The sequence below is a fragment of the Cervus elaphus genome, chromosome X (assembly GCF_910594005.1).
Source record: "Cervus elaphus chromosome X, mCerEla1.1, whole genome shotgun sequence".
Classification (NCBI taxonomy): domain Eukaryota; kingdom Metazoa; phylum Chordata; class Mammalia; order Artiodactyla; family Cervidae; genus Cervus; species Cervus elaphus.
The window spans coordinates 32,485,366-32,512,507 of NC_057848.1; the positions used below are offsets into that span (position 1 = coordinate 32,485,366).

The window sequence follows — 27,142 nt, forward strand, 5'->3', positions numbered from 1 at the left end:
CTTTTGTATAATTAATGCTTACTGAGTTTTCAAGTTACATTCAATTGCTTGATGTCACATAGATGTGACCACCCAGTGTACGAAGTATTACCATTTGGCTGTTTGCCACCTCCCACTCCTTGCAAGTAGATTCCACTTGGATTAAGGACAAGAATGTGACGAGATGAGTAGCCTGGTAATAAAATCGTTTATACTAAGACAATGTAGGCAGAATGGGAGTCCTTCGAACAACACTTCTTGGTAGAGTAGCTTTGTGTAGTAAACCGAGTTACAGATGAGGTAGATAGCCATCTGCTATCTCCTCCTGCTTAGCTACACCAAGTGAAATAAGAAACAAGTGGATCACTGAAAGCTGCCCACAATCTAAACAGATTCACTTCTACTGTCGAAAATACGAGTAACACTGCCAGCAATAAAAGTAAAATGGACTAATTTGAGAATCAGACTGACTTCAGGTAGTCTTTGGATGGATGAATATTATAATAACATGCAATAATCTATTAAGTGATCCCAAACAGGAATGATAAAATAGAATAAAGGATCTAAAGGGATTTTGAACAATTTTAATTTCCTTTGTGCCTTTCTGTGTTTTCTAAATTTTCTACAATGAACACGTATTGCTGTTGAGATCAGTAAGGAAAAAAAAACAACCTAAATGGATTTAAATAATCCCCATAGGATGACCATTTTGTTATGTTACATTTGTAGAGTACAGTAAAACCTCAAGTAAGCAGAGCCCAACTTGTAGTTCATCAGCATTTGGCTTTCTTTTTCAAATAATCCATCTTGAGAAGAGGCAAATCACAAGAAAACAAGCAGATATAAGAGATGTGATAAAAAAGTAATTTAAATATCTATTTTAAAACCTTGTCTAAATTGTTTTCCAAGTTGTTTTGTACAAATGAATACATGTTACTTAGAAAAACATCATTTTGAAAAAATCATTTTGGTCCCTCTTAACCACCAACTCAACCTCCTGTGTTATTAGCAACAGACGAATAGAGAAATAATTGGTTGTCTACAAGAATCGGGCTTTACTCCACTAAATAAATCAAATGGTACCTGAAAGTGGAGTGTTTTTCTTCTCCATGAATAATTAAAAACACTAAGGCAAATTGAAGAAAGCTTAGTTTTGGTCAATGCAGAAGGCTTTAATGAAAAAGAATCCAAGAAAGGAGGGAGTGATTTTAGATAGAGGTTCATGATAGAATCAAGCAAAGGAAGATATGATCACAACCAAGACAGGACTAGCAGGCTAGACAAGGTAGGCTTGGCTGGTATGCTGGACTACAGAAATACTAAGGAGGGAACTAAAGGGTAGGCAGGATTAGATCCAGAGCTAGCAATCACACTCTTAATCTTATGGCTCACTAAACACCATGGCTGGTCAGTCCTTACTTTACATGTTCAGCCCAGGGACTAGACAGTTCCTAGAGTTAAAGCACTAGACTATGTCTGGGAGAATCCTGATCCATAGTGCCTACAGGTGTAGCCTCATTGCGCCTCCCTTGCCCCCACTCCCCAAAAAATCTTTCCATATTCATAGAAGAGGGCAGTGCCACCTCCTCTAGAAGTCAAGTCATGTTTTGAGTTGATACCTTTCTTTGAAACTTCCCTCAGGCTTTGCCTCTTCCTAGAAGCCTTAAAAGTTCAGCTTTGGACTGACCCTTCTCACTGGTAGAGGATGATATTTCATGTCTCCTCCTCCTCTTCCATGTCTAGAAAAGGGGATTAGAAACTCAGTTCAAGGAGATTGAAAGGCAACTTGAGCCTTTCCTGCATCCTCTTGAAGAGCTTTAGCATAGTAAATAGACCACCCCAAGGCTGGGAGAAGTGAGCTTCTGTGAAGAAAGAAATAGTCCAAGGGTGCTTTGACTGAAGACTAAGGAAAAACTGCTGGGAAGAGCTTTTGACTCTAACCTCAGATTCAGGGTGAGTTGATAATGGAAAAATTAAATATTAGTGAGAAAGGTATCAAATTATACCTTAGGCATTTCTTTCTTTAAAAAGGTTTGTTCTAAAAGAATTAACTGCTTTACTAGCTGATATGTTTGGGTTCAGCTGTTTTAATAAAGAGATTATTTTTTATAATAAAAGAGAGGAAAAGCTTGCTTAACTATTTTAAACATGCCTGTGACTTAAGCCTTATTGCTTCAGTCCATGTGACTGTGGCAAGCCACTGCCAACAACCCCTTGAAAGTAGACTCTGGAAAACTAAAAGCAGAAAGTAAAAACAAATGTTCAGAGGGATTTATTTTAAGGGCAGGGTGGGCTTGAAAGGCAGGGTGGGCAGGAAAAGGGAGGGAAAGCACCACACTTTAAGGGAATTGCTCAAGTCGGTCTATGACTTCTATATCTTTTACCCTGACAGTATCTCTGCTCTGTCAATGTTCAGAATATGACCATGAGACCCAGTGAGCTACTCACCTAGCAAGGACAATTCAATTATGTTACCTAAATTCTCCTTACTTAGACAAGAAAAGAGACCATGGCAGTTTTGGAAAGATTTTGAGTAATAAGTGATCAGAAAACAAAGGAACTTCTTTTTAGCCCTCAGTTATCCAAACAACACAATCAACCAGATCCTTCTCCCCCCTCCTCCTGCCTATGCATTCCAGCCAACTGAGGTCACAGTGCACTGGGATTCAGATGTATGTTCGCTGGAAGATTTTTTTTCCTGGCACTAATCTCATAGTATCTGAGTTATAAATTATGCTCATTAAATACTTTCTAGAGATTCAAACGAAATGAAAAAGAAAACAAAGTGCCTCCTACTTTTTTCTGTGAAAATAGAGACCTTCTTATCTTAGTCCAAGTAGGGCCTGCTATTTTGGAATGACTAAACTTGGAGGTGGTTCTCTGCCCTTCTTTAGGGTTCACATTCATTGTAGTATACATTCAAATGGTCTTTTGGGAATAGATGTATAGTGAGCAAAGCTTATTAAGGTTATTTCCCAGGGGCCCCTTTTCAGTAGAATTAGGCTTGAGTAACCCTAGAGATTGGTCATCCTCAGAGGTAACATCGTTCACTAATTTCTTGCCCAGGCAGATCAATTTGTTGAACTGAAGCAAGCTTTTCCACTGCTTCACCAAGAGAAGATTCCAATCATGGAGCCCTTCACTCCTGGGTGGGAGAAAGAGGAAACAGTAAGTATACCTTCCCCACCCTAGGCCTTTCATAGGCTTTCAATATGAATGATTCCAACCCTGCAATACCATGCTACTCCACCAGCAGCTTGCAAATTGCTGAACTTACCTGGATTGTTGAACAAATAAACATCATTACATTTGTCAGGACTGCATAATTACAGTTGCATAATGTTGCTATTAACAAGGTTTTTTGTTGTTTGTTTGTTTTTTACCAATTTTAACACAAAAGAGGAGGCATATTAATATATAGCTAATTCTTAATTAACTAATGAGATGTGTCCTAAACATTTGTAAGTCAATGATTTGGAATTTGGAATGCCTTGCTGCATGGAAGCTGTTATATATGTGGTGGTCAAGTTTCTAGGCCAGTCCACAAAGGCTGCCCACACCACATGAAGCAGAGTTGTATTGGCTCTCTCATGGAGGTCCTAGGTCTTGAGAGCAGAAGGAAAAGCATGCTTTCTTCCCACTCTTTGGGTTCAAGGAAAACACAAAGCATAAGTTTTGAAGTAAGGGACTCTAAACAGACTTTCCCACCCTCATACTTGTTTTCACCCTTCTTCCATCTCCTAGGGATTCACTGCTTTTGTCTCGTCCCAAGGCCTCCACTGTGATCCTTCATTCTTCAAAACTGCCAACTTCTTCATTTCTCCTAGTCCACATGAAAATGAAAGTTCCCAGTCCTCCTGAGCATGTAGCTCAGTTCAACTTCATTATAATATTAGATGAATTGCCCCTTCCTCTCCAAAAGGTATATCTATGGTATATCTGGGCTTCCCTGGTGGCTCAGATGGTAAAGAATCTGAAAGCAATGCAGGAGACCCGGGTTTGATCCCTGGGTTGGGAAGATCCCCTGGAGGAGGGACTGGCTCCCCATTCCAGTATTCTTGCCTGGAGAATCCCATGGATAGAGCAGCCTGGCAGGCTGCAGTCCATGAGGTTGCAAAGAGTTGGACAAGAATGAGCAACACTTAACTAATGGTATATCTAAGAGGAGGCTTGTCAATTCCACATGAACCACAGCTGATGAAATTTAAGGGAAAGTAAACAGATAAAGTAGTAACCTCGAGGAAGTTTTAGGAAATGGTAGATATTGGAGGACAAGAGGAAGAAGCTATAGTAGACAGCAGGGCACAGACTGAAAGGCAAGTCCTGGAGTCAGCTCACCAAAGTTATACCCCCTTTCTCAGGATCTTTCCTCCCACCCTGTCTGACACCACAGTGCTCTCTAAAGGTTTTTGAGTTTCTCCTCAATGGCTCCCATGGTCTTGCAGGTCTTTCATAAGTTGGGTCTATCTCACTAAGGGTCAACCTGAAAAGTCATAAAAAGTTGGAAACATTCTGGAATAGGTGGTGTTACTGGGTGACAGCAACATAGAACATTTAATGAGAGGTAAGTGAAATGTCTGGGAACTCTTGGATTTAGGTCAAGCCTTCTAAAATTTATTGGGGGTGCTCTTTTTGAGGATTTTTGTGATTTGCACAACCTGCCAAGGCCATTGTGGCCAATTAACATGCTGATTAAAGCCCAAGTGCTAATGACTGCGTGCCTGTTCAGTCACTAAGTTGTGTCCGACTCTTTGCAACCTTGTGGTTGCAAAGCTCACCAAGCTCTTCTGTCCAGGGGATTCTCCAGGCAAGAATACTGGAGTGGGTAGCCATGCCCTTCTCCAAGGGATCTTCCCAACCCAGGGATCAAACCTGTATCTCCTGCATTGCAGGCAGATTCTTTACCGTTAAGCCACCAGGGAAGCCCATGCTAATGAGGCCAGTGGTCAAATTCACTTTTGAGCCAATTGGCTTCAATCTGTCCCATAGACTCACGGCCCACAGCATCTTCCCCTCTAGCAAGGGGACCCAAATGAGTGAGTGTAATTGGCCTCAGTCACACCCAGCTGCAATGCTGGAAAAGTGCTACCCAGCACACAGCCAATGATGGTAAGCCTGCTTCAGTGTTTTCTGCTGCCAACTCCAACACATTCTTAGGAATGCATAGGTTCTTGTACAGTACCTCCAATGCCCATGCTACCCTACCAAAGGGAAAACCCTTCAAGAGCTTCCAAACCCTTTTCTGCTGCGAGAGAGAGTCAGAGAGACAGAGACCAGTTGCTTATTTGCTTGTACTGGTCAACAGAAAAGAACAGAGCCCAGGCCCAGGTAGCAGGGTGGCAGAGGGTGGTGCAGGGGCTGCAGGGCAGCCATGTGCTCAGTACAGGAGATTTCTGAAGCATAAATGTTCTAACTCAGAGAGGATACCTGTGATCATCACAGAAATGAGGATACCTTGGCTTTCTTAGGAGAAAAGCAGTCATCAACAGCAGACAAAGTTAACAGAAGCCACTGGGAAAAGAGGAAGTATATGGCCTTTGGTCGTTGTGTAGCAGCTAGAATTGTGATTATTCTGGAACATGTTAAAAAGACAAGGAAACAGGAGTGTGTGGAGACGCCCGAACGTTTACTTTAGAATCTTGTGATTTCCAAGGCTATGTGGAGGAAGTGATGGTCTGAGGGTCAGTGTCTCCGTGAAAGAAGGAATAAGAAAGCAAGATAAGAGAAGAGACACTGACAGGAGCCCAATAAGGCACTGGATTCTTCCGAGAGAGATACATGGGGGAGAATCCTTGATAATTGATCTGTTGTTTTTGCTTGGGAATGATACCCTTCTTGTCAGGGAGGAGAGATGAAGGAAATTGTCCTGAATTCAAGCCAGGCAGTTAAGAAGTTGCCAGTCTTATTTTGGTTGGCAAGACCAACCTCAGAAGCAATCAGGCAGGGCTGCAAGAGGAAATGACATAAGCATCTTGCCGTGTGGCTTAGATAGAAGAATATCTCTAAAGGCCTGAGGTGGCCCACCATGTGGCCCAGGTGCTGGACAATGGGAGAGATGGGTGCACCTGCCTGAGAACTGGATAATGAGGCCAGCCTTTTAACATTCAAACATGTTATCAGTGCAGGAGGCAAGGAGCTCTCTCAGGCTGGGGCAGTCAGCCTCCCTCTGAGGCAGCTCGCTCTGAAACAGGCCTCCACTCAAGGTTTTTGCACAACTCAGTAGACCTTGGAATCTCGCCAACTCCATCACACTCTGCCAACAGAGTGTAGGCGGACACCAGCACCCATGCCAAAGGGAGCCCCAGCTTTGAAAGTTTGGCCAGCTCCTGGGCTCTGTTTCCCTGCCGGCCATTACCTTATGGCTTGTTTCTCACCAGCTGCTTTTCTGCTTTTCTTCTTTGGAAGGCTGCGATCTCTACTGGTTGCAGGCCATGGCCCACTTGCCTGTGGGGCAGGAGCAACGCAAAAATAGTTAGCGAAGAGGATGTGGCAGAGAGGGGCATGGGAAGACGCTAATTAGGTGTGATCTCCACTTACCCATCTTTGCCCACTGGTGGGGGCACAGGAAGGGGCTTCGTGAAGCCCTTTTTCCCAACCAGCCAGAAGGTCTCTTCTGTGCCTCTGCCCTTATTAGAGAAAAGATGGAAAATCTTAAAGGTACTATAATCAATGTTTCTAAAAAAGTCTTTCTGGTCAATAGGAATGGAATGTCTACAAACATTCCATTTGGCTCAGAAACTGCCTCTGCTTTCCCCTTGTCCCCACTCCGTGGCATCTTCCTTCCAATATGCTTCCTTGTCATATATACCTAAGGCTCAGACAAGGAAATGGCAAGTGTTCTTGCCTGGAGAATCCCATGGACAGGGGGGGCCTGGTGGGCTGCAGTCTATGGGGTTGCAAAGAGTTGGACATGACTGAGAAACTAACACACACACACACACACACACACACAGAAAAGCTCCATAAGCTGCCACCACAGCTAGATGAAAAGCGAACAGCATTTCAAGTTGTCATCTAGATGTTTTGCCTACCCGCCGCCACACAGCTCCATCTTTGGGAATATGTGGCTGTTTCGCTTCACTGCTGCCAAAGAGCTGTATGTTCAATCGAAGATTTTGTCTGTCATTTTTGCCCTGATCTTTTGGCATTAGTCAACCTGTTGTCTTTTGTACCCAGAGTACATACGTTCAGAGTCCACCTCCCTGCAGCCCTCCACCATCCAGTGGCTGTCACAAAACCCAAAAAGGGAATAAAAATGGAAAGCACACCATGCAACTTGGTTCTTAAGCCCAGGGCATCCTGGCTGCTTTGAGAAGTCTGCATTTCTGCAGTGTTTCTTTTCTTCCTGCCAAGGTCTTACAGGTAGAGAGAGACCCCAGGGAGGCCTCCGCCTACAGCCCCACTAGTCGACTGTCAAGAACCACAGGTCCGAGAAGAGAAAAAGAATGTAAACTCAAGTTCTTTGCCCCAGAGCCTGAGTGATGACTTCCAAAGAGCCACATTTTCTGCCCCTGCCCTGCCCTCCCCTCTTCTTCAATCAGTCCTCCTCAACAGCATGGTTCTCTCTCCTCCTTTCAATTCTGTTTTGTCTGTCCTCCCATTTCCCCCAATCCATAAGGGGAAAATGTGTTTACCAAGACTGAGAAAACTAATGGGATGTGTTTCCAACTCATTAATCTGAAATATGGTCTCACTCTCAGCAGATCTTATTTGGAACAGTTCTAAATTGCTTAACTTAGAAATTCCAATTTGGTTTGCCCCTTTAAATATCAAATCCATTATTCTCTATTTTATATCACATGTATTCATCCCTTAACAATCATGACAACAACCATAATAATTATTAGCATATTTAATTGGAGAATCTTAAAACTTTTCACAAATATTTGGTTCAAGGCTCTGAGTGAGCCCTCTATGAGGAAGAGAACACCACAACAGCCCAACCTCTCTGAACAGACAGCCAACCCACCCTAAGCTCGTATAATTGAACTATTTGGGACCAGAAGAAGTGAGCAACTTGAAAATATGCTCATATCACTCATTCTTAAATTTATTTCACCCTCATTGTGCCTGGGCTGAAAATACAGAGATGGATTTGTCCTCAAGGAGCTCACAGTGTAGTTAAATAAAAACAATTATCAGGCCATATCTTGGGCCCTAAACAGAAGCCCAACTCTTCTGCCTCTTAAGCAGTTTCTTTTCCTCACAGAATCTAGTTCGGCATCTCATATAGAATAGGTGCTCAATAAACAGAGACTATTCCATTCCCTGGCATTCTAATCGCTTGAGTATTTGGAATACTCACTGTGTCATTGGACCTCGCTTTGGTAAAACATACTCTCAAAACTTGACCCCAGGCCCCAGCCATAGTCAACTGTTTTTCTTGAGCTCTAGAAGCTATCAGGACAGCATGCCAATACCCAAGGGAACTTTTGCAGATGCCAGGACTGTCCAGATATTTGGGTGAGTCCTAGGACATGCTGGGATGCCAAAACTAATGGTTGCAAAATGGGATGGGACTGTTATGGACTCAGGCAAGCTTCCAAATCAAAGAATATGCTGGGGAGCTCCAGGGGTGCTCTGAGGTTTTGGAGCCCATCCAGGAGAATTCTTAGAATCCTAGCTCTCTGTTTACCCATCATACTCCAAAATTCTGCTGAAAGGAGAGAGAGAGAGTGGGGAAACAAGTAAGCAACAACTAAAGCCTAAAGCGAACTCTTTGACTCAGTATCAATCCCTAGGCAGTCCCAGAGACCCCCCAAATAATAGCACCTTCCTTTGGCCTGACACTTTTAAGACATCTCCTGTCTTATTTAATCCTCATAAAAACTCTGGAAAACAGGTTTATTATTAACTTCATTCTGCAAATGGGGCCCTTGTTTATCATTATAAAATGACGTGGCATAGGTGGGACTTTGATCCCAACTCTGCTAGACTATAAACTTTATTTATTTTTTATTATGACTTTCTATATTTTATGGAGGTGGAATTGACATATAACGTAGTGGAGGACAGGGAAGCTGAGCGTGCTGCAGTCCATGGTGTTACGAAGAGCAACTGAGCAACTGAACAACAAACAAAGAATTATGTTAGTTTCAGGATCACAACAATAAGTCTAGTTAACATGTAGAAGCCAAAGTTTAAATGTTCTTCCCTCTCCACTGCATAACTTTTCCCACACACTGGAGTCAAGGGGCAGGTCTAGCAACCAAAAAGCAGCTGTTGGTAATTTTAAAGCTTGCAATTAATGAGTTTCCTGATAATCACAGGTCAGAAGGGGACTCTATGTTGAGAAATGGAAGCACAGGGAAGATAAAGTTATTTGTCCAATGTCACACGTTGAGTCATCGATGGGACAAGAATTACAGACCAGACCTTCTAACCTTCATGACTCTGTCAGTACAACTTCATTACTGCTTAGCTCAATTGCTGGTGTGTAAATGTCCACCTCTGGCAAAGACAACAGAAACCACCTGAGAACAACCATTTGGGAAAATCTTTTTAGAATGTAAATCTACCTGAGAAGTCCTGGCAAAAGCATGTGATAAGCCTAGATATATACAAAGTCTCAGCAAGGAGCTTCAAACTTGTCAGGAAAATGATAAGTGAAGCAGGACTCATTCATGTAAGAGACGAGGTAATAAGATGACTTATCACCAGGCTACTTGGAGAAAAATACTGCAAAAAAAAGAAATAGCCAGTTAAGCACTGATGATTTTTGTGCCACTGTGGTAGCTCAGCTGGTAAAGAATCTGCCTGCAATGCAGGAGACCCTGGTTTGATTCCTGGGTCAGAAATATCCCCTGAAGAAGTGATAGGCTACCCACTCCAGTATTCCTGGGCTTCCCTGGTGGCTCAGACAGTGAAGAATCTGCCTGCAGTGCGGGGGACCTGGGTTCAATCCCTGAGTTGGGAAGATCCCCTGGAGGAGGGCATGGCAACCCACTCCAGTATTCTTACCTGGAGAATCCCCATGGACAGAGGATCCTAGTAGGCTATAGTTCATGGGGTCGCAAAGAGTTGGACACAACTGAGCGACTAAGCACAGCACAGCACAAGAGGGGGTTGGAGTGGACAGTGGGACAACTTCCTAGAGAGCATGAGCTTCTCATCTCTCAATGTGTCTTCTTCTAAGCTTCCTTATTTTGGTGTCTTTCTTTGTACCCACCCCTCACCCACCCAATTACTCAACTGCTCTGTGTTTTCTTCTCTCAGCCAACCCAACCCACATCTTTGATCCCACTAAGAGAAACAACTTAAAGCGTCATCACTCCAATGGAGAGGGGATGGGGTTGGCGGAGGAGAGTGTTGTTGATGATGGCGCCAAGCCTTGAGCTTAAGAGAAGAGGCTCTGATGGAGGAATTTTAAGCATCAGCCAGCTGGAAGGAGAGGATGCTTTTGGCCATCAACTTTGAAATCACACCTGGCTCCCCATCAAATATGGTCCTTCTGACCCATGTACTAGAGCAATTCATGCTTTCCAGCAGCACAGAGTGGATGAGGGGTGGAAATGTTGAAACAGAGTTTTTGAAGTGTGCTGGAATATATTGCATATCCTCAAGGGACAAGGAATCCTCTGTCCCCCAGTCCCTACTAGGTGATAGTCAATACCTTTCCCTGGTGGGGAGGTGGAGGCTCAGAGACAGAAAAGATCTCCCCTCTTCTTCCTTCCTTCCTTTGGGTCTTACTTCCCATCCTTATCTTTCTTCTCGCTGGTCCTTCCTTTCCCCTGGGGCACCCTCACTTCTCTCTCAGTATCTCCCTCTCAATCTCTCTTCCTCAGGAAGCCCCTGATAACCCAATAACCAAGGCCTGATGTGGCTGGCCTTAGGGGGCAGCCTCTTGCTGCCTCTTCCTCCATATTCCCTGGGATAGGGGAAACTATGACATTGCAAAGGGCCCTTTTGAAGTAGTCCTGCTTTTGTCTGTGAACCACCCAAAGGTGTGATTATTCCTAACCAGTATGGCAGGAGGCAATAAAAATCTGGGGGGGGGGGGGCGCGGGTGGTGAAGGCATATTTTTCCTTTTCAGTTGCATAAAGTGGCACCTCTTCAGTCCTTAAGTTCTCTCTTAAATGAGGGAATTTGTGTTTAGTAACATAGGGAGGCAAGTGCTTAAGGAAACTAAGCCACCTTTGTCCTCCTCTGCTGAGAAATGACCAAATATATAGAGGGATCACAAAAGCCTTGGGTGACTTGATTCATTGCCCATGTAATATCACCACTCCATCATATCTTTGTGTTCTCTGCAGAGGTGGGAAAGAAACCTCTGTCCCCTAATAAGTGATCTATTCCCCCTGCTAGAAGACATTAAGGATCTATTGGAAGGGACAATCTAGGATTAGCCATAGAAGGAATTAACTGATCAACTATAATCAGGCTTTTCGATCTCTGACTTCTGAAATTCCTTTATATGTAAAATGCAACCATTTGGGGAAGGCATACCAGTGACAGAAACAAATTATGCATCACTCAGTGCCCAGATTTTGCTTTGCCGGAGATTTGGGCTTCCTTGATGGCTCAAACAGTAAAGAATCCGCCTGCAATGAGGGAGACCTGGGTTTGATCCCTAGGTTGGGAAGATCCCCTGGAGGAAGGAATGGCAGCCCTCTCCAGTATTCTTGCCTGGAGAATCCCCATGGACAGAGGAGCCTGGTGGGCTATAGTCCATAGGGTCACAAAGAGTCAGACTTGACTGAGCAACTACACACAGAGAATAATCACTGAGAAAATAATTTTCATGCACAATGGTATCATAGAAAGACTACTAGGGCTTCCCTGGTGGCTCAGTGGAAAAGAATTTGCCTGCCAATGCAGGAGACATGGGTTCAATCTCTGGTCTGGGAAGATCCCACATGCAGAAGGGCAACTAAGCCCATGTGCCACAACTATTGAGCCTGTGTTCTAGAGCTGGGGAGCCTCAACTACTGAGCCCACATTCCCTAGATCCCATGCTACACAAGAGAAGCCACTGAAATGAAAAGCCCACATGCTGCAATGAAGAGTAGCCCCAACTCGCCACAACTAAAGAAAGTAACAAACACCTAGCACAGACAAAAATAAATAAATAAACATTATTTTAAAAGAGAAAGATTAATGAAGGAGAAGTCAGGCTTCCTGGGTTATGGCTTGACTCTGCTGTCAATTGACTATGTGACCCTGATCAAATTACTTCATCATTTTGGGCCTTGGCTCTTCATCTGAAATTTGAAGGCATTAAATGATCAAATCTCTAGAGTCTCTTACAGCTGGGACCACCAGGGACCCTAGGGCCATCCAGAGGAAGATGAAAAGAATCCAGTGGAAATGGTGAAAAAGAAAGAGAGAGATTAGTCTAACCCTGAATCCTAGATCAATTGATAGCCCTCACAAAGAAAAGGTGCTATGTTTGTCTTTCATCAGAACTGACTTCATTCTTACTGGTCCTTGGGGAAATACATAAAGCTTCTCTGTACACAGGGGATTGATGCTGTGGATGAAAAATGTGAAAGGAAGGCCACCAAGCCAATGGACAGAAAATCCAAACTCCCCAGTAGTGTAGTTTATTGAACAACACCTGGCACTTCCAGATACTAAATGAGATGGAAGTCAGACAATGTAAATAATAATGCAAAATTCTGGGCAATTTTTTAAGAGAGAAAAATGCAACTCACAGTCTGAAAAATGCAGAGGGACTTTTAACAATCCTTCTCACTGCAGCCATATTTTAAAGAGATGAAAACTGAGGCAAAGGGAATGATCTTTGGGGAACCACACATGGAATTGAGAATTCTGCCCGAATTACAGCTCTGAGTCTCAAACACCCAGGTAAACACTTTCAGCAGACCACGACCTCTCCAGAAGCAGGTGTGTCCAAGTGGTTTGACTCAAAAAACAAAAGGACATTATACCTTGAGCTCTGTTCTTCCTCGAAGCTCCACTTCATAGCCTTCACCCAGGGTTCGAAGAATTGTCACTGTGCTATGACTGATGTGAATACGATAAGCTGCAAAAGCAAGAGAGGCATGACTCTGGGTCCTTTCAGGTAAAATCAGTGACAGAATATTAATGTCATAAATGTTCCCACTTCTAAATGGACGAGACCCTAAGCAGATTCCCTGAGAGAGAGAGTATGCTTCAGTTAGGGTTTCACAGGAGGAGGTAAGGGGAAGGGATGGTCTTCCTCACCAGGCCCAAATAAAGCATTAGCTGTAGCACCTGTCAGCCTCCTGGTCTACTATCTCAGATGAAAGGCCATGCAATAGAAATGGTTGAGATGAAGAAAACAGCAACCACTACTTGCCCTCAGCTGAAATGTGACCTCCTCTGAGGGAAGTTACAGTCTCACAGGCTGCTGCTGGGGCTGAACCCTCAAGGTTGGCATATCCTACTTAAGAGACAAAAGGGTATCTTTTCCATACACATTCATCCAACTATCTTTCAACACTGCTATACTTAAAATGAGACATCAATGAGAAATGTCCCAAGACCTCTGCCAACATTGTGTGGTGACTACATCTATAGCTATCTTTTTGGCAGATGCCTCTAGCTGTGTACACACATAAATGAATGATTTTCCAACTAATACCAACTTAGGATAAGAGACTGGGGAACTATGACTAAAACGTCTATTCAGAAATTAAGTGTAATTCTTTGGTGAAGAGCAATCATTTTACTGAGGTAGGATCCTTAACTGTCCTGAAAACTGTCTTCCTGGGAAGTAAGATCTTGTTCAGGCTGAGTGGTCAATAAAAGTCCAAGACAGTCCCACACACACTTGAGAAAGTATTGAGGCTGGCCAAAAAGTTCGTTTGGGTTTTCGCATAAGATTTAGTGGAAAACTTATCAGCTAACCTAAGAATTCTTTTTCTTTCATTTATTATTTTTTGTTGGAGTATATTTGCTTTACAATGTTCCCAATAATTCTTTTAGAATCTGAGTATAATCCGAGTACATGGCATGAGTGAAAAGAACCGCAAGAAATTTTTGCTGTCTTCCACAATGACTTTCCTTCTCTTGACAGCTCAGTATTGTCATTTGTTTCTTCCTCACTACTTCATGGTCATCCCCAAACCTCCACTCCAAATGGTTCTTAAAAGTCACCTAGTGTGTCCCTAGCTAGCCCTATGTGTGACATTCCACTAGCATCTGGTCATGAGGGAATATCTCAATAGAATAATCCTCCTGATGGGGAACACATAGTTCAACACAGAGAGATAGCTGATTCCAACCACCATCCAGTTGTGTGGCAAGGAAGATCACTCCAGGGCTGGGTCACTAGTCACTTCCATTTTAGAATCAGCAGATTCAACTGAGCATAAAAGAGGTGTTGATGAAACTGATTTTTTAAAAATAGACCTATGATGCATCCTAATCTCATATCCAACACGAACTTAGAAGCTACCTCTTTACAGGTCTTCAGTCAGGAGTAGCACTTAATGTCATGTTTCAGTCACAGTCATTAGCTTCCAGAAAAGCACTCTAACCAGTTTCTGTAGTACACAGACTACATATGTATACTTCTCTATATCCCTCACAATGCCTTCCTTACAGAGTCAGTGCTTCATATACATCTGCGGTGCATGATTCACTCCATTTTCTACTTTCTATCTGATCACTGGACAAGGTGCTGACTGAATCTGAAAATCCACTTTCCGCTCTCAGCTCTGTATTGACAACATAATGTGTGGAGTCTCCCTGGTGCAGACCAGAATATGACTTCACTGTTCTACAGGCTTACATCAGTCCAGACTTCTGTGCCAGTTTCACTTCCTCCTGGGTTGCACTTCCAGAGCAAAGTTATACGCCTGCAGCGGTTCCTGGATGACTACTCCCATGGCCTCTGCCATGTCTGCGGCATTTGAAGACTTTGCCAGATGTCAGAAAATTTATTCCGACAACAGCTTCTAAGTTCCGTGCTGCCTCCTTTATCATGGCTGCTCGGGCTAGATTGACTAAGACTGGACCTATTGTACAGGCCTGTTTCTGCACATGAGTGATGAGACGTGGGGTCAGACAGGGCACCACCCACTGTGATATAAGCCACCATATCATCAGGGACTAGGTTGCATACACTGCTGAAGTTTGAGAAGAGCTTGTCTTGCTTAGTAGCTGCCAGAGCCAGGGCTGCTAAGGGCTTAAGTGATTTTTTTCTAATATGTAATCCATGAAAACTGTATATAAAATCTATTGCTGTCTCTGTTTTTTTATATTAGCTTGAACAAATCACTTTGCCTAACTATGATATAGGTAAAGCACACTGTGATTCTGACATTACCTTAGGAGTGATAGGAAATAAACAAGAAAGTGTTGTCAGCCACAGACAAATGGCATAATGGTTTGTATAGTTTTCTTCTCAAAGCAATGGGGGAGAAATGGCATCTTTGATACCATACCTGGTTTGATAGAAGCTAAGAGTTTTATATACAGGCAAGTTGAAATTATTTCAGAATTCCAAGCTCCTCAGACTGAAGAATTATTGCTAGCTAAATTTGAGGGTGCTTTGATGAAGCCAGACCTCCTGGGGTCCTAACTAGTTCAAAAGAGGACTAAAGCAGGAAACATCAGCTGGTTGGGAGGTAGTTGACTCTGGGTGTGTCTCTACAAACTAGTTGAAAAACTAAAACTGTCAGTGCCTTTCTTATTTCTTTTTTCAATATGATGCCCACAAACCCACCAGGCTGGCCAATTTTTTCCTTTACCCAAAGGATTTTTTTTGTTGTTTTGATCGAATTGCTGGCTGTTTCAGTGTCACCTAGCTACAGCTTCATTTCTAAAACAAGAAAGGTACATGTTCAGTCCAACATCACCCCCTACTGGTTTGCCATTAGAGACAAAAACCTGTGTGTTACATCCCCTTAAGATTCTCAAATTACCTTTTAATAATTCTTTGAAACATTCAAACATCTCTGTTCTCTTTCCCCTCTCTTGAGAAAGAATCACTTTCCCAGTAGCAGGAGATTACCATCCCATTCATTTCTCTAGAGGTACTCACGTAACCCTGTTGATTCCATCCGAGAAGCTGTGTTCACAGTGTCTCCAAACAAGCAGTATCTGGGCATGGTGAGGCCCACCACTCCAGCAACAACCGGCCCTATAGAGGAGCACAGGTAATCAGGATTATAGTCAACAGGTATGATCCAATGCTAATAGAGGGACACTGCCAAGGGAAGGAATGTAGCTGCAAGAAAGATTAAAGTTGCCACTTGGAATACATGTAAATCCATGGCTGATTCATGTCAATGTATGACAAAACCCACTACAATATTGTAAAGTAATTAGCCTCCAACTAATAAAAATAAATGGAAAAAAAAATTTGCCACTAAATAGCTCTGGGACTCTGAAGGAAGTCTTACGGTGAGTAATGAACTCTTTGCCCTACAAGAAAGCAAATTTATGACAATGCAAAAATGATTACCCTTCTAATTGATGCCTTTGTTCCAAGTAACAGTTACACCTAAGATGCTTATATCTGTCAATATGGACAACCAAGCATTAAACCCAATCAGGAAAGCCTGGGCAGGGATTCAGAATCCAAGCATGTTTGTTTCAAGGGGAAAATGTGAGTCTTTCTTGTGCCTTAGGGTTGGAAGGAGGTATCCATGGGGTTATATGTCTCCCAAATTGTGTCTATAAAGAGAATTATTGCTAAGACAGTTGGAAAATCTGAAAAGAAGTATAGTTGACATTCAATCATTTGTGTTAGGGGCATGGAAGGGTAGTATATAAAGATAATTTGAGAATATTTTCTATTTGCCCTTAGAATGGTTTTTGCTTATACGTTTTAATACAACCATGAAAACTGTTCAGAGGATGAACATTACTTGAAAGAAATTTCAGCAACCATACTGAAAATCTAGTTCAAAAAGATCTAGAAATGCCTCCAACCTCACCTTTCTTGTCTCTGTTCTAAGTGAAAATTGTTTAGCATTATCTTTTTGCTGTTTCCTGAGTTAGAGAAGGGCTTCCCTGGTCACTCAGATGGTAAAGAATCCGCCTGCAATGCAAGAGATCTGGGTTTGAGCCCCGGGTTGGGAAGATCCCCTGGAGGAGGGCATGGCAACTCACTCCAGTATTCTTGCCTGGAGAATCCCCATGGACAGAGGAGCCTGGCAGGCTACAGTCCAAGGGGTCGCATAGAGTCAGACATGACTGAGCAACTAAGCATGCACACACAAAATAATTATTTTTGCTCTAAAAAATTCCTTCTGAACATTCATTTGTAAGAATAAAAGTTAAAAAGAAAACTACAAAAGTTATGTTTCTCATTATAATTCATGTCTCACCCATTAAGAAGCATTCACTGAGCAATGACCTAGGCACCAAGGGGAATAAAAAAGAAATGTATCATGTAGCCTCAGTTCTGTAGGAATTTAGAGTTTAATCGAAGAGAGGAGACTACCAAACCAGAAGCAATTAAGCAACAATCCAAGACAATGTATGGCTGAGGCAAGATAAATGGTACAGGCAGAAGTTGCCTAATAGTTTAGAAAATGGGAGAGGGGTTGCTTATTAAGGCATGGTTCAGTCCAAAAAGATCCAATGGAGAAGGTAGGATTTGATTTAGATCTTGATGAGTGAGTTGGATTTGAGTAGGAGAAAAGGGACAAAAATCAAAGGTTTGTGGTTGGGATCGAATTTGGAATTTTGGGAAGCTCTTATAGAAAGCAGTCTGCTTAGTTCAGGTGCCTGGGGAGAAACTAGACACAAGATTGGCTATTGGGTTGTACAAGATGGTGGACCTTGAACCACTAGAGAATTTTGAGCAGGGAATTACATGATGAAAATTCTTTTTCTTTTTTTTCTCACATCAGTGTATAGAATGCACTGAAAGGGGAGAAAGTAAAACCAGGGAAAACAGTTAAGTGACTATTGCAGTAACTCAAGCACAAAGTTGTAAGTACTGGAAAGGAGGTGATGATAGAGAGGCAAAAAGGAGTGATAAAAGAGAAAGACATTAGAGAAGGAGAACCAACAGACATGTTGACTGTCTGATTGACAACCATGAGAAAATTAGCATGTGGGCTTGTGAACTTATGCTGGTTTGTGGGAAAAGATGACTTGAAGTTTCAGAAATGCAAGATTTGAAGTAATGGTAAATCATCCAAGAAGAGTTGTGCCGAGGGGAGTTGTTAATGTGAAACTGAAGCAGCAATGAGAGATGAAGGCTCCTGTTTAAAAGAAAAGTAATGAAAATCATCTATGTGCTAAGCATTCGGGATATAAACATGAGTAAGATCTGGTTCCTGCCATCAAGGAGCTTATAGTCTAATGGATGGACAGGCAAGCAAAGATAGATTAAGATAATAACTATGAGAAGGATGGATAGAAAGAAGCAAGAGTGGAAGCAAGAAGATGTTATTGCAGTGATCCAGGCAAGAGATGCTGGTGGCCTAGACTTGAGTAGTGACAGTCAGGAAGAAACAAGACAGAATCAAGAAATATTGAAAAGGTAAAATGTAAATACTGAAAAGGTAAGACTTAGTAATTGGTTGAATGGTGAAGATCAGAGTGAGGGCAGAGTCAAGGAGGATGACTCTTAAGATTAACTGGAATAACTAGGTGAATGGTAGTGACACCAACTGAAATAGAAAATAAATACAGGAAGAGGAGATCATTTATATGGGTAGAAAGTCACTCTGTTTTGGATGTGTTGGTCTGATGTCCGTGTGGAACATTCAAATGGAAATGTCAGCAGTAAGCCTGATATACAGGGCTGAAGCTTAAGGGAGAAGACAGGTGTTGAAGTTGTGGAGTTGGAAGTCATCAGTACACAAGTGGTAGTTAAACCACAGACATGGATGAGATCACCCAGAAGAGCATAGTAGGGGAGAGAAACAGTGGATGAAGGACAGAACCCTGGGACATATCAATATAGATAAAGACAGAAGGTTTTCCAGGTGGCACAGTGGTGAAGAATCTGCCTGCCAATGCAGAAGGTACAAAGGATGCAGGTTTGATCCCTGAATGTGGAAGATCCCCTGGAGAAAGAAATGCCAACCCAGTCCAGTATTCTTGCCTGAAATATTCCATGGACAAAGGTGCCTGGCAGGCTACAGTCCCTGGGGTCGCAAAGAGTCGGACACAACTGAGCATGCACACAGACAAAGACAGATGAGATTATCAGACAACGGTGGAAAATGAAAGCCAGTTTGGAGTGAGTTGAGAAATGAATTCAAGGTCAGGACATACAGAGAGCAAGGAGATCACAGCTCAGAGCTTTGCAGAAAATGTGGGAGCAGTTAGAGAGCAGGGATTGCTAAGGGAGCCAGTAAATGAAATCGACAAGAAGCATTCAGAGAGTGAGGAGCAGGTCATAAAAGCCAATTGGGGGGGAATTGTCAAGAATACCAAATGCTGCAGAGATAGGGGCAGACTAGGGCTGGGGAAAGTGGTGAGGGCTGAAGCCAGATGGCAAAGGGGCTAAAGAGGGAGTGGATAGTGAAGAAATGGCGTGATAAATGTCAATCATTCTTCTACACAATGGTAGGAAAGGGATGAAAATGATGGGAGAAGAAAAGGGGCCTAGAAGAGCAAAGATAAACAGGAGGTGAGTAGAAGCTAATAGATGAGAGACCTGAGAAGATACCTGGGAATGTATAAAGACAGATGGAAAGGGTACAATGAAGGGCCATCCTGAAGATGTTCAAGCAAGTGAGGAGGGAGGTGGGAGAAAAAAATACTCCAGCAGTTGAGACTTCAACAAATTAAAGGAATGATCCTTTAAATACTACATATGCAGGCTGGTCTTGTATCATAAACACGGAGATGTTGGCTCTAACAAGAAAGGTGGACTGGAAGAGTTTGGTACTTAGAACAAGAGCTTCTGCCCACTGGGGTAGGGCAGGTGCTGGAAGGAGAGGAAACTTGGGGAGACAAAAAGGAATGATGCAGCACTAGACACCTGGATAATCCAGCTGCCAATAATCAGGGAAGAACTACCCTCTTCCTCCTGTTTCCAGCCTTTCCTTGAGGTGCATAATGTTTTCTCCCACTTTAGCTGCTGGTTGTTACCTGAGTGCAGGCCTATTCGAATCCGGACTGGCACCTCTGGCATGTGCCGCATCTTGAAGGTACCCACGGAGCTGAGGATGTCTAGGGACATGTTTGCAATCTCGGCTGCATGCCTCATGCCATTCCTCTTTGGGAGGCCTGAGGCCACCATGTAAGCATCTCCAATGGTCTCTACCTGGGAATCAGGGGAAATAGAATTAGCAAGTAAATAATGTGTGTGTGTGTGTGAGAGAGAGAGAGAGAGCGAGCACGCATACATGAATGCACATGTGAGCTTTCATACAGTTAAAGGGTATGATGGACGCTAAATGTTCTTCTTGTAAAGTGAGGTCAAGTCAGAAAGAGGATCTCAGTGCTTCACAGGCCTGGCTGCACAGTAGAATCACTTAAGAAACTTATTTTAACAATACTGATGTTTAAGTCTTACACTCATAGATTCTACAGTTACTTCTCAGGTTCCTGTCTGGCCCTAGTGAACTATCTGGCTCCAAATAATTCCTGGGGCAAGGGAAAGGGGAGATTTCTGGGACTGTCCATGATATTCACTGGTGAGCACCCTTGGAGAAGGTGCTTTCCCAGCAAGCATTTCTCTAGACCATTTGGGGTCAAAGAGCCAGGGTAGCTTTAAGGCAAATACAGGGAAAAGGAAAGGAAGGAAGTGAAACAGTCTGTTTCTTCTGCTTTGCCTTGCTAATATGACAGTTTTGCAGCTTCCTCAGATATGAGAACTGTCTTTTCCCGCCAGCTCCCTGTCCTAGCACTGCCTCTCTAAGGAGCAGCAGTACTAGCCCTCTACTGCTTTGCAGGCGGCAGTTAGAGCTGGACACTTGTGAATAAAGGTGACTCAGTGCTCCTCGTCTTCCCCACAGAAGTGTATCCACTCTTTCTAGTGACTAAGGTGAAGTTTTGCAAGTAAATCCAAAAGATAAGTAAGCTGAAGGGATGTCTATGAAATGTGCCAGTCAGACTGCTAGTACAAGTTTCCATTCAGTTAAAACTTTATGTTCTCCTAGATACCCTAAAAAACTAGGAATAAAACTACATCACCCAGCAATCCTGCTACCAAGCATATACCCTGAGGAAAACAAAACTGAAAAAGATACACATACCCCAGTGTTCACTGCAGCACTATTTACAATAGCTAGAACATGGAAGCAACCTAGATGTCCATTGACAGGTGAATGGATAAAGAGGCTGTGGTACATATATATAATGGACTCAGTCATATAAAGGAACACATTTGAGTCAGTTCTAGTAAGGTGGATCAACCTAGAGCCTATTACACAGACTGAAGTAAGTCAGAAAGAAAAACAAATATCATATATTGACATATATATATATATGTAATATAGAAAGAAGGCACTGATGAACCTATTTTTAGGGCAGCAATGCAGACACAGGCATAGAGAATAGACTTGGGGACACACTGGGGGAAGGAGAGGGTGGGGCAAATGGAGAGAGTAACATGGAAACATATACACTAACATATGTAAAATAGATAGCCAATGGGAATTTTCTGTATGACTCAGGGAACTTAAACCAAGGCTCTTTAGCAACCTAGAGGGGTGGGATGGGGTGGGAGGTGGGAGGGAGGCTCAAGAGGGAGGGGACATAATTATACTTATGGCTGATTCATGTTGATGTGTGGCAGAAATCAACACAATATTGTAAAGCAATTATCCTTTAATTAAAATGAATAAATTTTTTTAAATGGACAAAAAAAAAAAAAAAACCTATGTTCTCCTAAATAACTGCACTCACAGGGCACCATGGTTAAGAGCATGAAACTCTGGAGTCACACAGCCTTGTTTAGAATCCCAGATGCACCTTTTACAAACTGTGTGGCCTTAGTCACATAACTTTTCCCCTCTGTGCTTCAGTATCCTTATCTGTAAAATAGGGATAATGAGAGCACCCACCTCATAGAGTGTTTTAAGGACAAAATAATATATGTCAAAACAATTAAAACCTGCCTGGGAGATGATAAGTGCCGGCCATTACCATCATCATCGTCACCATCTTCATCATAGCCAAACTGATGTGACTTGAAATAAACCATAGGACTGTGCCTATGACTCAGTTCCAGATAAAATTTAGTACTTGGCAGTAGGCTTCACATTATGACTTTCTATAGTGATCCTTTGCACCTATGGGGCTTTGTACCTCAGGATGCTTCCATTCAGGGCCTCCCTTACCTGATACAATTTGAGAAAAGGATTCCTGCTCTCAGATAAATAAGCATGCCTGCCCACACAGCAGAAGGCAATGGTACAACGCAAATACTATATGTACGGGAGGGAGAAACCCACTGGCTGGCTATTATCATTGACTGGTGGTTGATCCTTCAGCTTTAACAAGTCAGTCACCCAGGAGACCCCAGGGATATGGATGAGAAAATTAGAAGGACAGGGAACACGGGTGCTTCTTGGCCTTGGTGTGACGCTGGTATGGGGAATACGGGTTGCATAAATCAGAATAAGGACACAGAAAGGGTAGATGAGGCATAGAAAAGGTCTGGTTGAGATGCAGTGGTAGTAGGAAAACTGAAACTGAAAACAAATCACCAACTTCATAATTCTGCAGCAGCCTTCTCACTTCCACTTCAGATTATCAAGTGCCAGGGGAGGTGATTCCAATTTTATAGGTAAAGAAAATGAAAATACAAACGGATTTGGTTTGTATTTTATTGGTTCGACTTTTATTTCCTCTGTACTGTGTCGTTTTTATTAAAAAGGACTGAATACTTAGATGTAATTTTTGGATTCATATAGCCCTACTCTGTCCTGAAAACAGCCCACTAGCTTCCTATTGCAGCCACGAAGTATCAAAATACCTAACAGCCTCATTCCCAAGACCCCCAACAATTGTCTGAACAGTATCAGCTGGATTGATTAAACCCGTGGCTGTGTTACTGTCCACACTGAATCATCTTTGATTTTAATTTCAACTGAATTAGCTTTCAGTGATTTGTTTTTCTCTTCAGGCTGCTTGAATTCAACAAGTTAAGACAGGTAGTCTGATTCCATGGATTTTTCCTCCACCATGGTTTCCACGTGTGCTTCTTGATTAGTTTGCAACTCATGCTGATTGACAGGCATGATGCCTGTTTCTGAGCCCTATTTAGGCAGCTTGGCCTAGCCCTGAGGCTCTTTACTTGACCTGAAAGAGCCCTGTCTAATCTGAGATAGACACACTGCCCTGTGTGTGATTTGAGAGTTGGAACCTTTCAGGCTACTGTGAAGGATCCAATGAATGAAGCTACTCATTCTCCAGCTCCAGCTGGGTTCCTGGGACAGAGAAGCTGTCTAAAGTGTGGGATGCCTGGGGCATCTTTTTCCATTACTAAAACAAGTTTCAATGTTGCAGACAACATGGACATGTTCCTACGCAGCTATGAGATTTTTAGTCATTTTTCTGCCTAGAGACAGGGCAACACATAAAATCAAGGGGAAAGAAGCATGGCACTGAAATGAGTGAATATAGTCATCTGTTCTCCACTCATCTTCTGCCACCTTTGATAGAAATAGTGGAAAATGACACGCTGGAGGGATCGGTGGAAGTGGGAGCAGCAGGTTACAACCTCACAATTAATCACTTCCTGAGACCTCAGACCACTAGGTGGGCTTTAGGTTACCCTGTAGCAATCCCAGAGAGCCTCAGGTCCAATGTTGAGTTTCCTCCTGTATAAAAACAGTACCTAAAGGAGGGAACCAAATTTTAACAGCACATATTATATATACAAACATTTTCCCAAGATGAACTTAGTCATCAACTATGGGCCAAACACTAACACTTCTGTATGCCCTTCCGTGCCTGAACTGTGGGTACTTGGAAACTGAAGAACAATAATACTTTTTGGTTTCAATCTCTTCTTAGTCCCAGTTCTAGAAAACAGCTCAAAAGAAATCTTACCAGCAATCTCTTGCCATGTTGAGCTTGTTATTTTGAAAAATGTGACATTATATGCATTTTATTTGGCCTTTGTTTTCAAAGGGAGACCAATGGAAGTGGTATACTATTTAAATTTTAATTCCTAAATAACAGCATTCGATAAAATTGCATCCTTCCTTCAATTTTGGAGTACACACAGGTGGGCCTCATATCAAAATTGCTCTCTGGAACATATTGTCCTGATAAGTAACATACCTTATAGACATCATGACTGCCAATGATGGCATCAAAGAGGGTGTACAGGTCATTGAGAAGATCCACCACCTCAATGGGCTCACTCATGGCTGAGATGGTAGTGAAGCCCACAATGTCGCTGAAGTACAAGGTGACCAAGTCAAAGCCCTCTGGTTCGACTGTGCAGCCCTTTTTGAGAGATTCAGCAACTGATCTGAAAAGCAGACACAGATATTCCTCAGAGGACACAGGCCTCCCTCCAGGCCACATCTGCTAGAACACAATTTCTCCAAAATTCACTGCCAAGTAGGTGAGAAGGAAGAAAATGTCACCGGGATGCAAACACTCATTCTTTCATTTATCTTACAAACAGATATTGAGTACTTACAATGTGCCAGGCAATGTGCCAGGTGCTGGAATACATCATTGAGCAGAGAGTCCTGGTTTGTTCCTTTGTGGACTTTTTCCAACTCTCTATCCTTCTTTCTCTGCTTCCCCCTGACCAAACCACTCCACCCCACCTGGGGGCAGGAAATGTTCCCAGGAGGTTGCCTTTGCAGGAGACTAACTTCCCTGATTATCTCCTAGCAGATCATGATAAGGGGACTTGAAAAATTTGGAAATGGTAGCAACACATAAGGCTCTCACTCTAAGGAAGGAAAAGCTTAGAAAAACAACCCAGCTACTTCCCTCTAGGAGCTCAAAAAACTGTCTCCTTTTAATTGGTCAACTTCCAGGCAAAGTCATGAAGTGACAAACAGAAAAACCAAGGCACCAAAAATGTAAATGACTAGCATGATACACAAGAAGTGGAAAATCAGGAAGTGTGCTCTGCTCCCTGGGTTTTCCAATTCTTTGATTTGAAGGTGTGACTCAAACCTACTGGGAGTAGAGGGGGTACAGGACACGTGGAGGGAGCAGTTAGCTGATGGGCACTTTTTTTTTTAGTATTTTTAATAGAACACACTGTTACAAGCATTCACACTCCTCAGGTGTTCACACATACGGTGGTAGCATCTGTGTTAGGAGCTTTTCCGTTTTCTGTTTTTCAATTTCCAGCTCTTCAGTTCGCTCCTGGATCAAATCTTCCAAGTTGCTAGAATATTGCTCCAGCATCCGAAGCATAGAGTCAATAATATTAGTCTTCTTCCCTTTATTGAAAGTTTTAAACTGGAAGTAAAGCAGAAAGAGAGCCAGAGAATTCTTACTCCTTAAACTTAGAGGTGATGGAGCAAGACCCTTTATCACACATTCCTTCCTCTAAAATGCCAGGGCAAGAGATGTAAACCTAGGTATAAATAGGAAAAGTCACTTCTCACTCTACTGTTACCCTGGCCCATTCACAGGGCTCTTTTTCCAGAGTAGTTCTTCCCCTACCCTTCTGGTTCTTTCAAGTCTAAGCAAAGGTGCTCTCTGGTCAGTATCCTTCAGTTCTGAGGTGCTAACACATAAGCAGTAGCCACTTCAAAGGCAAGAGGATTTGGTCTGGAGCTTAGGCCAGTTGTGAAGTGGGATAAGGGAAAGAGGAGGGCTCTTTTACTTTTCTAGATCATCAACCTATAAAACTATACTTATCTTCTAATGCCACCATGTTACCAGTTCTTAGACAGCTGGAGGTTCCTTGACCTCTTAAATGTAACCCAAGATTTACAATTTTTTTAAAATGTTTGTTAGTCACCCAGTCATGTCTGACTCTGTGATCCCATGGATTGTAGCCCTGCAGGCTCCTCTGTCTATGGAATTCTCCAGGCAAGAAGGCTGGAGTGGGTTGCCATTTCCTTCTCCAGGGGATCTTCCCGACCCAGGGATTGAGCCCAGGGCTTCTGCATTGCAGGCAGATTCCTTACCATCTGAGCCACCAGGAAAGCCTGGTAAGATCTACATCATAAGATCTATACTTATTTCTCACCATGGGGCCCAAGAACAACGGTGTCTCCTAACACTTGGCTTTCATGTCAGGGTCATGTGAAAATTCAACTGGTCTTGCCCCTGATCCTTTAGTGGCTGCATGCCACAGATATGCAATATGCCCTCCTGGGACCCTGTTCATCTACAGGGACAAGGAGCTTATCATAACATTGGTTCAGTTCAGTCACTCAGTTGTGTCCGACTCTTTGCAACCCCATGGTGCAGCACACCAGGTTTCCCTGTCTATCACCAACTCCCAGAGCTTGCTCAAACTCATGTCCATTGAGTCGGTGAGGCCATCCAACCATCTCATCCTCTGTCATCCCCTTCTCCTCCTGCCTTCAGTCTTCATGAAGGGTAGCCCCTCCTTACTGCTGTATTCAGCAGGCAAAAGGCTGGGTTGACACCAAGAGAAAACTGGTGGTAATTTTGCTCGACAAACACCTAGGAATCTGTCCCAATGAGCCCTTTAACACACATAAGGGTTCACACGTGTTCTATGTAGCACTCAATGCCCCAAGGCTAACACTATGAGCTTCTTTCTGAGCCTGGTCTGTATCTACCTGTCCACCAAGGTCCTGTTGGTAATCGCAGGAGCAAACTCAGATGCTTTGGTGCTCAGATGCTCAGTTGCATCTGACTCTGTGTGACACCATGGACTGTAGTGCGCCAGGCTCCTCTGTCCATGGGATTCTCCAGGCCAGAATACTGGAGTGGGTTGCTGTGCCTCCCTACAGGGGATCTTTCCAATTCCCCTATTGCCTAACCCAGGGGGCCTCCTCCTCTTCCCATTTCAGTTGGATTAGCTGCACGGATTGGGGAGGCATTTCAGTGAGGGCAGCCCCAAGCCATCCTGTTTGAAGGTCATATGATGTGCACTCCTATCTATCACCGGCTTCTGTGCTGCCTTCTGAAATAACATCTCTAGCATCAACACCAGGGTGAATGCTTTTCTTCCTGCCTCATGGTAAGTTTTCAGAAATTTGACCTCCATGGTTCTGTGTCTTTTCCCTATTACTACTGAACACCTGTTTGAGTGTCCTCAGGAGACTCAGCCAGGCTAATGGAGGCGTTCTGAGCCAGGGACATGGATGACTTAATATTCAAGGCCCCCCAGGCTTTCAATCCAACTCTTAC

The 27,142-nt window shown here is 43.1% G+C and overlaps 1 protein-coding gene across 1 annotated transcript in view; it reads right to left on the reverse strand.

Annotated features, from left to right (window-relative positions):
- Window positions 1–3,030: 3,030 nt before the first annotated feature.
- Window positions 3,031–27,142, reverse strand: part of GUCY2F (guanylate cyclase 2F, retinal) — a 105,694-nt gene continuing 81,582 nt past the window's right edge. The window contains exons 13-20 of the mRNA XM_043896707.1: window positions 25,104–25,267; window positions 24,119–24,311; window positions 19,973–20,147; window positions 15,954–16,052; window positions 12,871–12,965; window positions 6,517–6,605; window positions 6,335–6,423; window positions 3,031–3,124 (exon numbers count right to left, since the gene is read on the reverse strand). Coding sequence (XP_043752642.1) covers window positions 6,336–6,423; window positions 6,517–6,605; window positions 12,871–12,965; window positions 15,954–16,052; window positions 19,973–20,147; window positions 24,119–24,311; window positions 25,104–25,267 — 903 coding nt within the window. The 3' untranslated portion in view covers window positions 3,031–3,124; window position 6,335. The remainder of the gene's footprint in view (window positions 3,125–6,334; window positions 6,424–6,516; window positions 6,606–12,870; window positions 12,966–15,953; window positions 16,053–19,972; window positions 20,148–24,118; window positions 24,312–25,103; window positions 25,268–27,142) is intronic.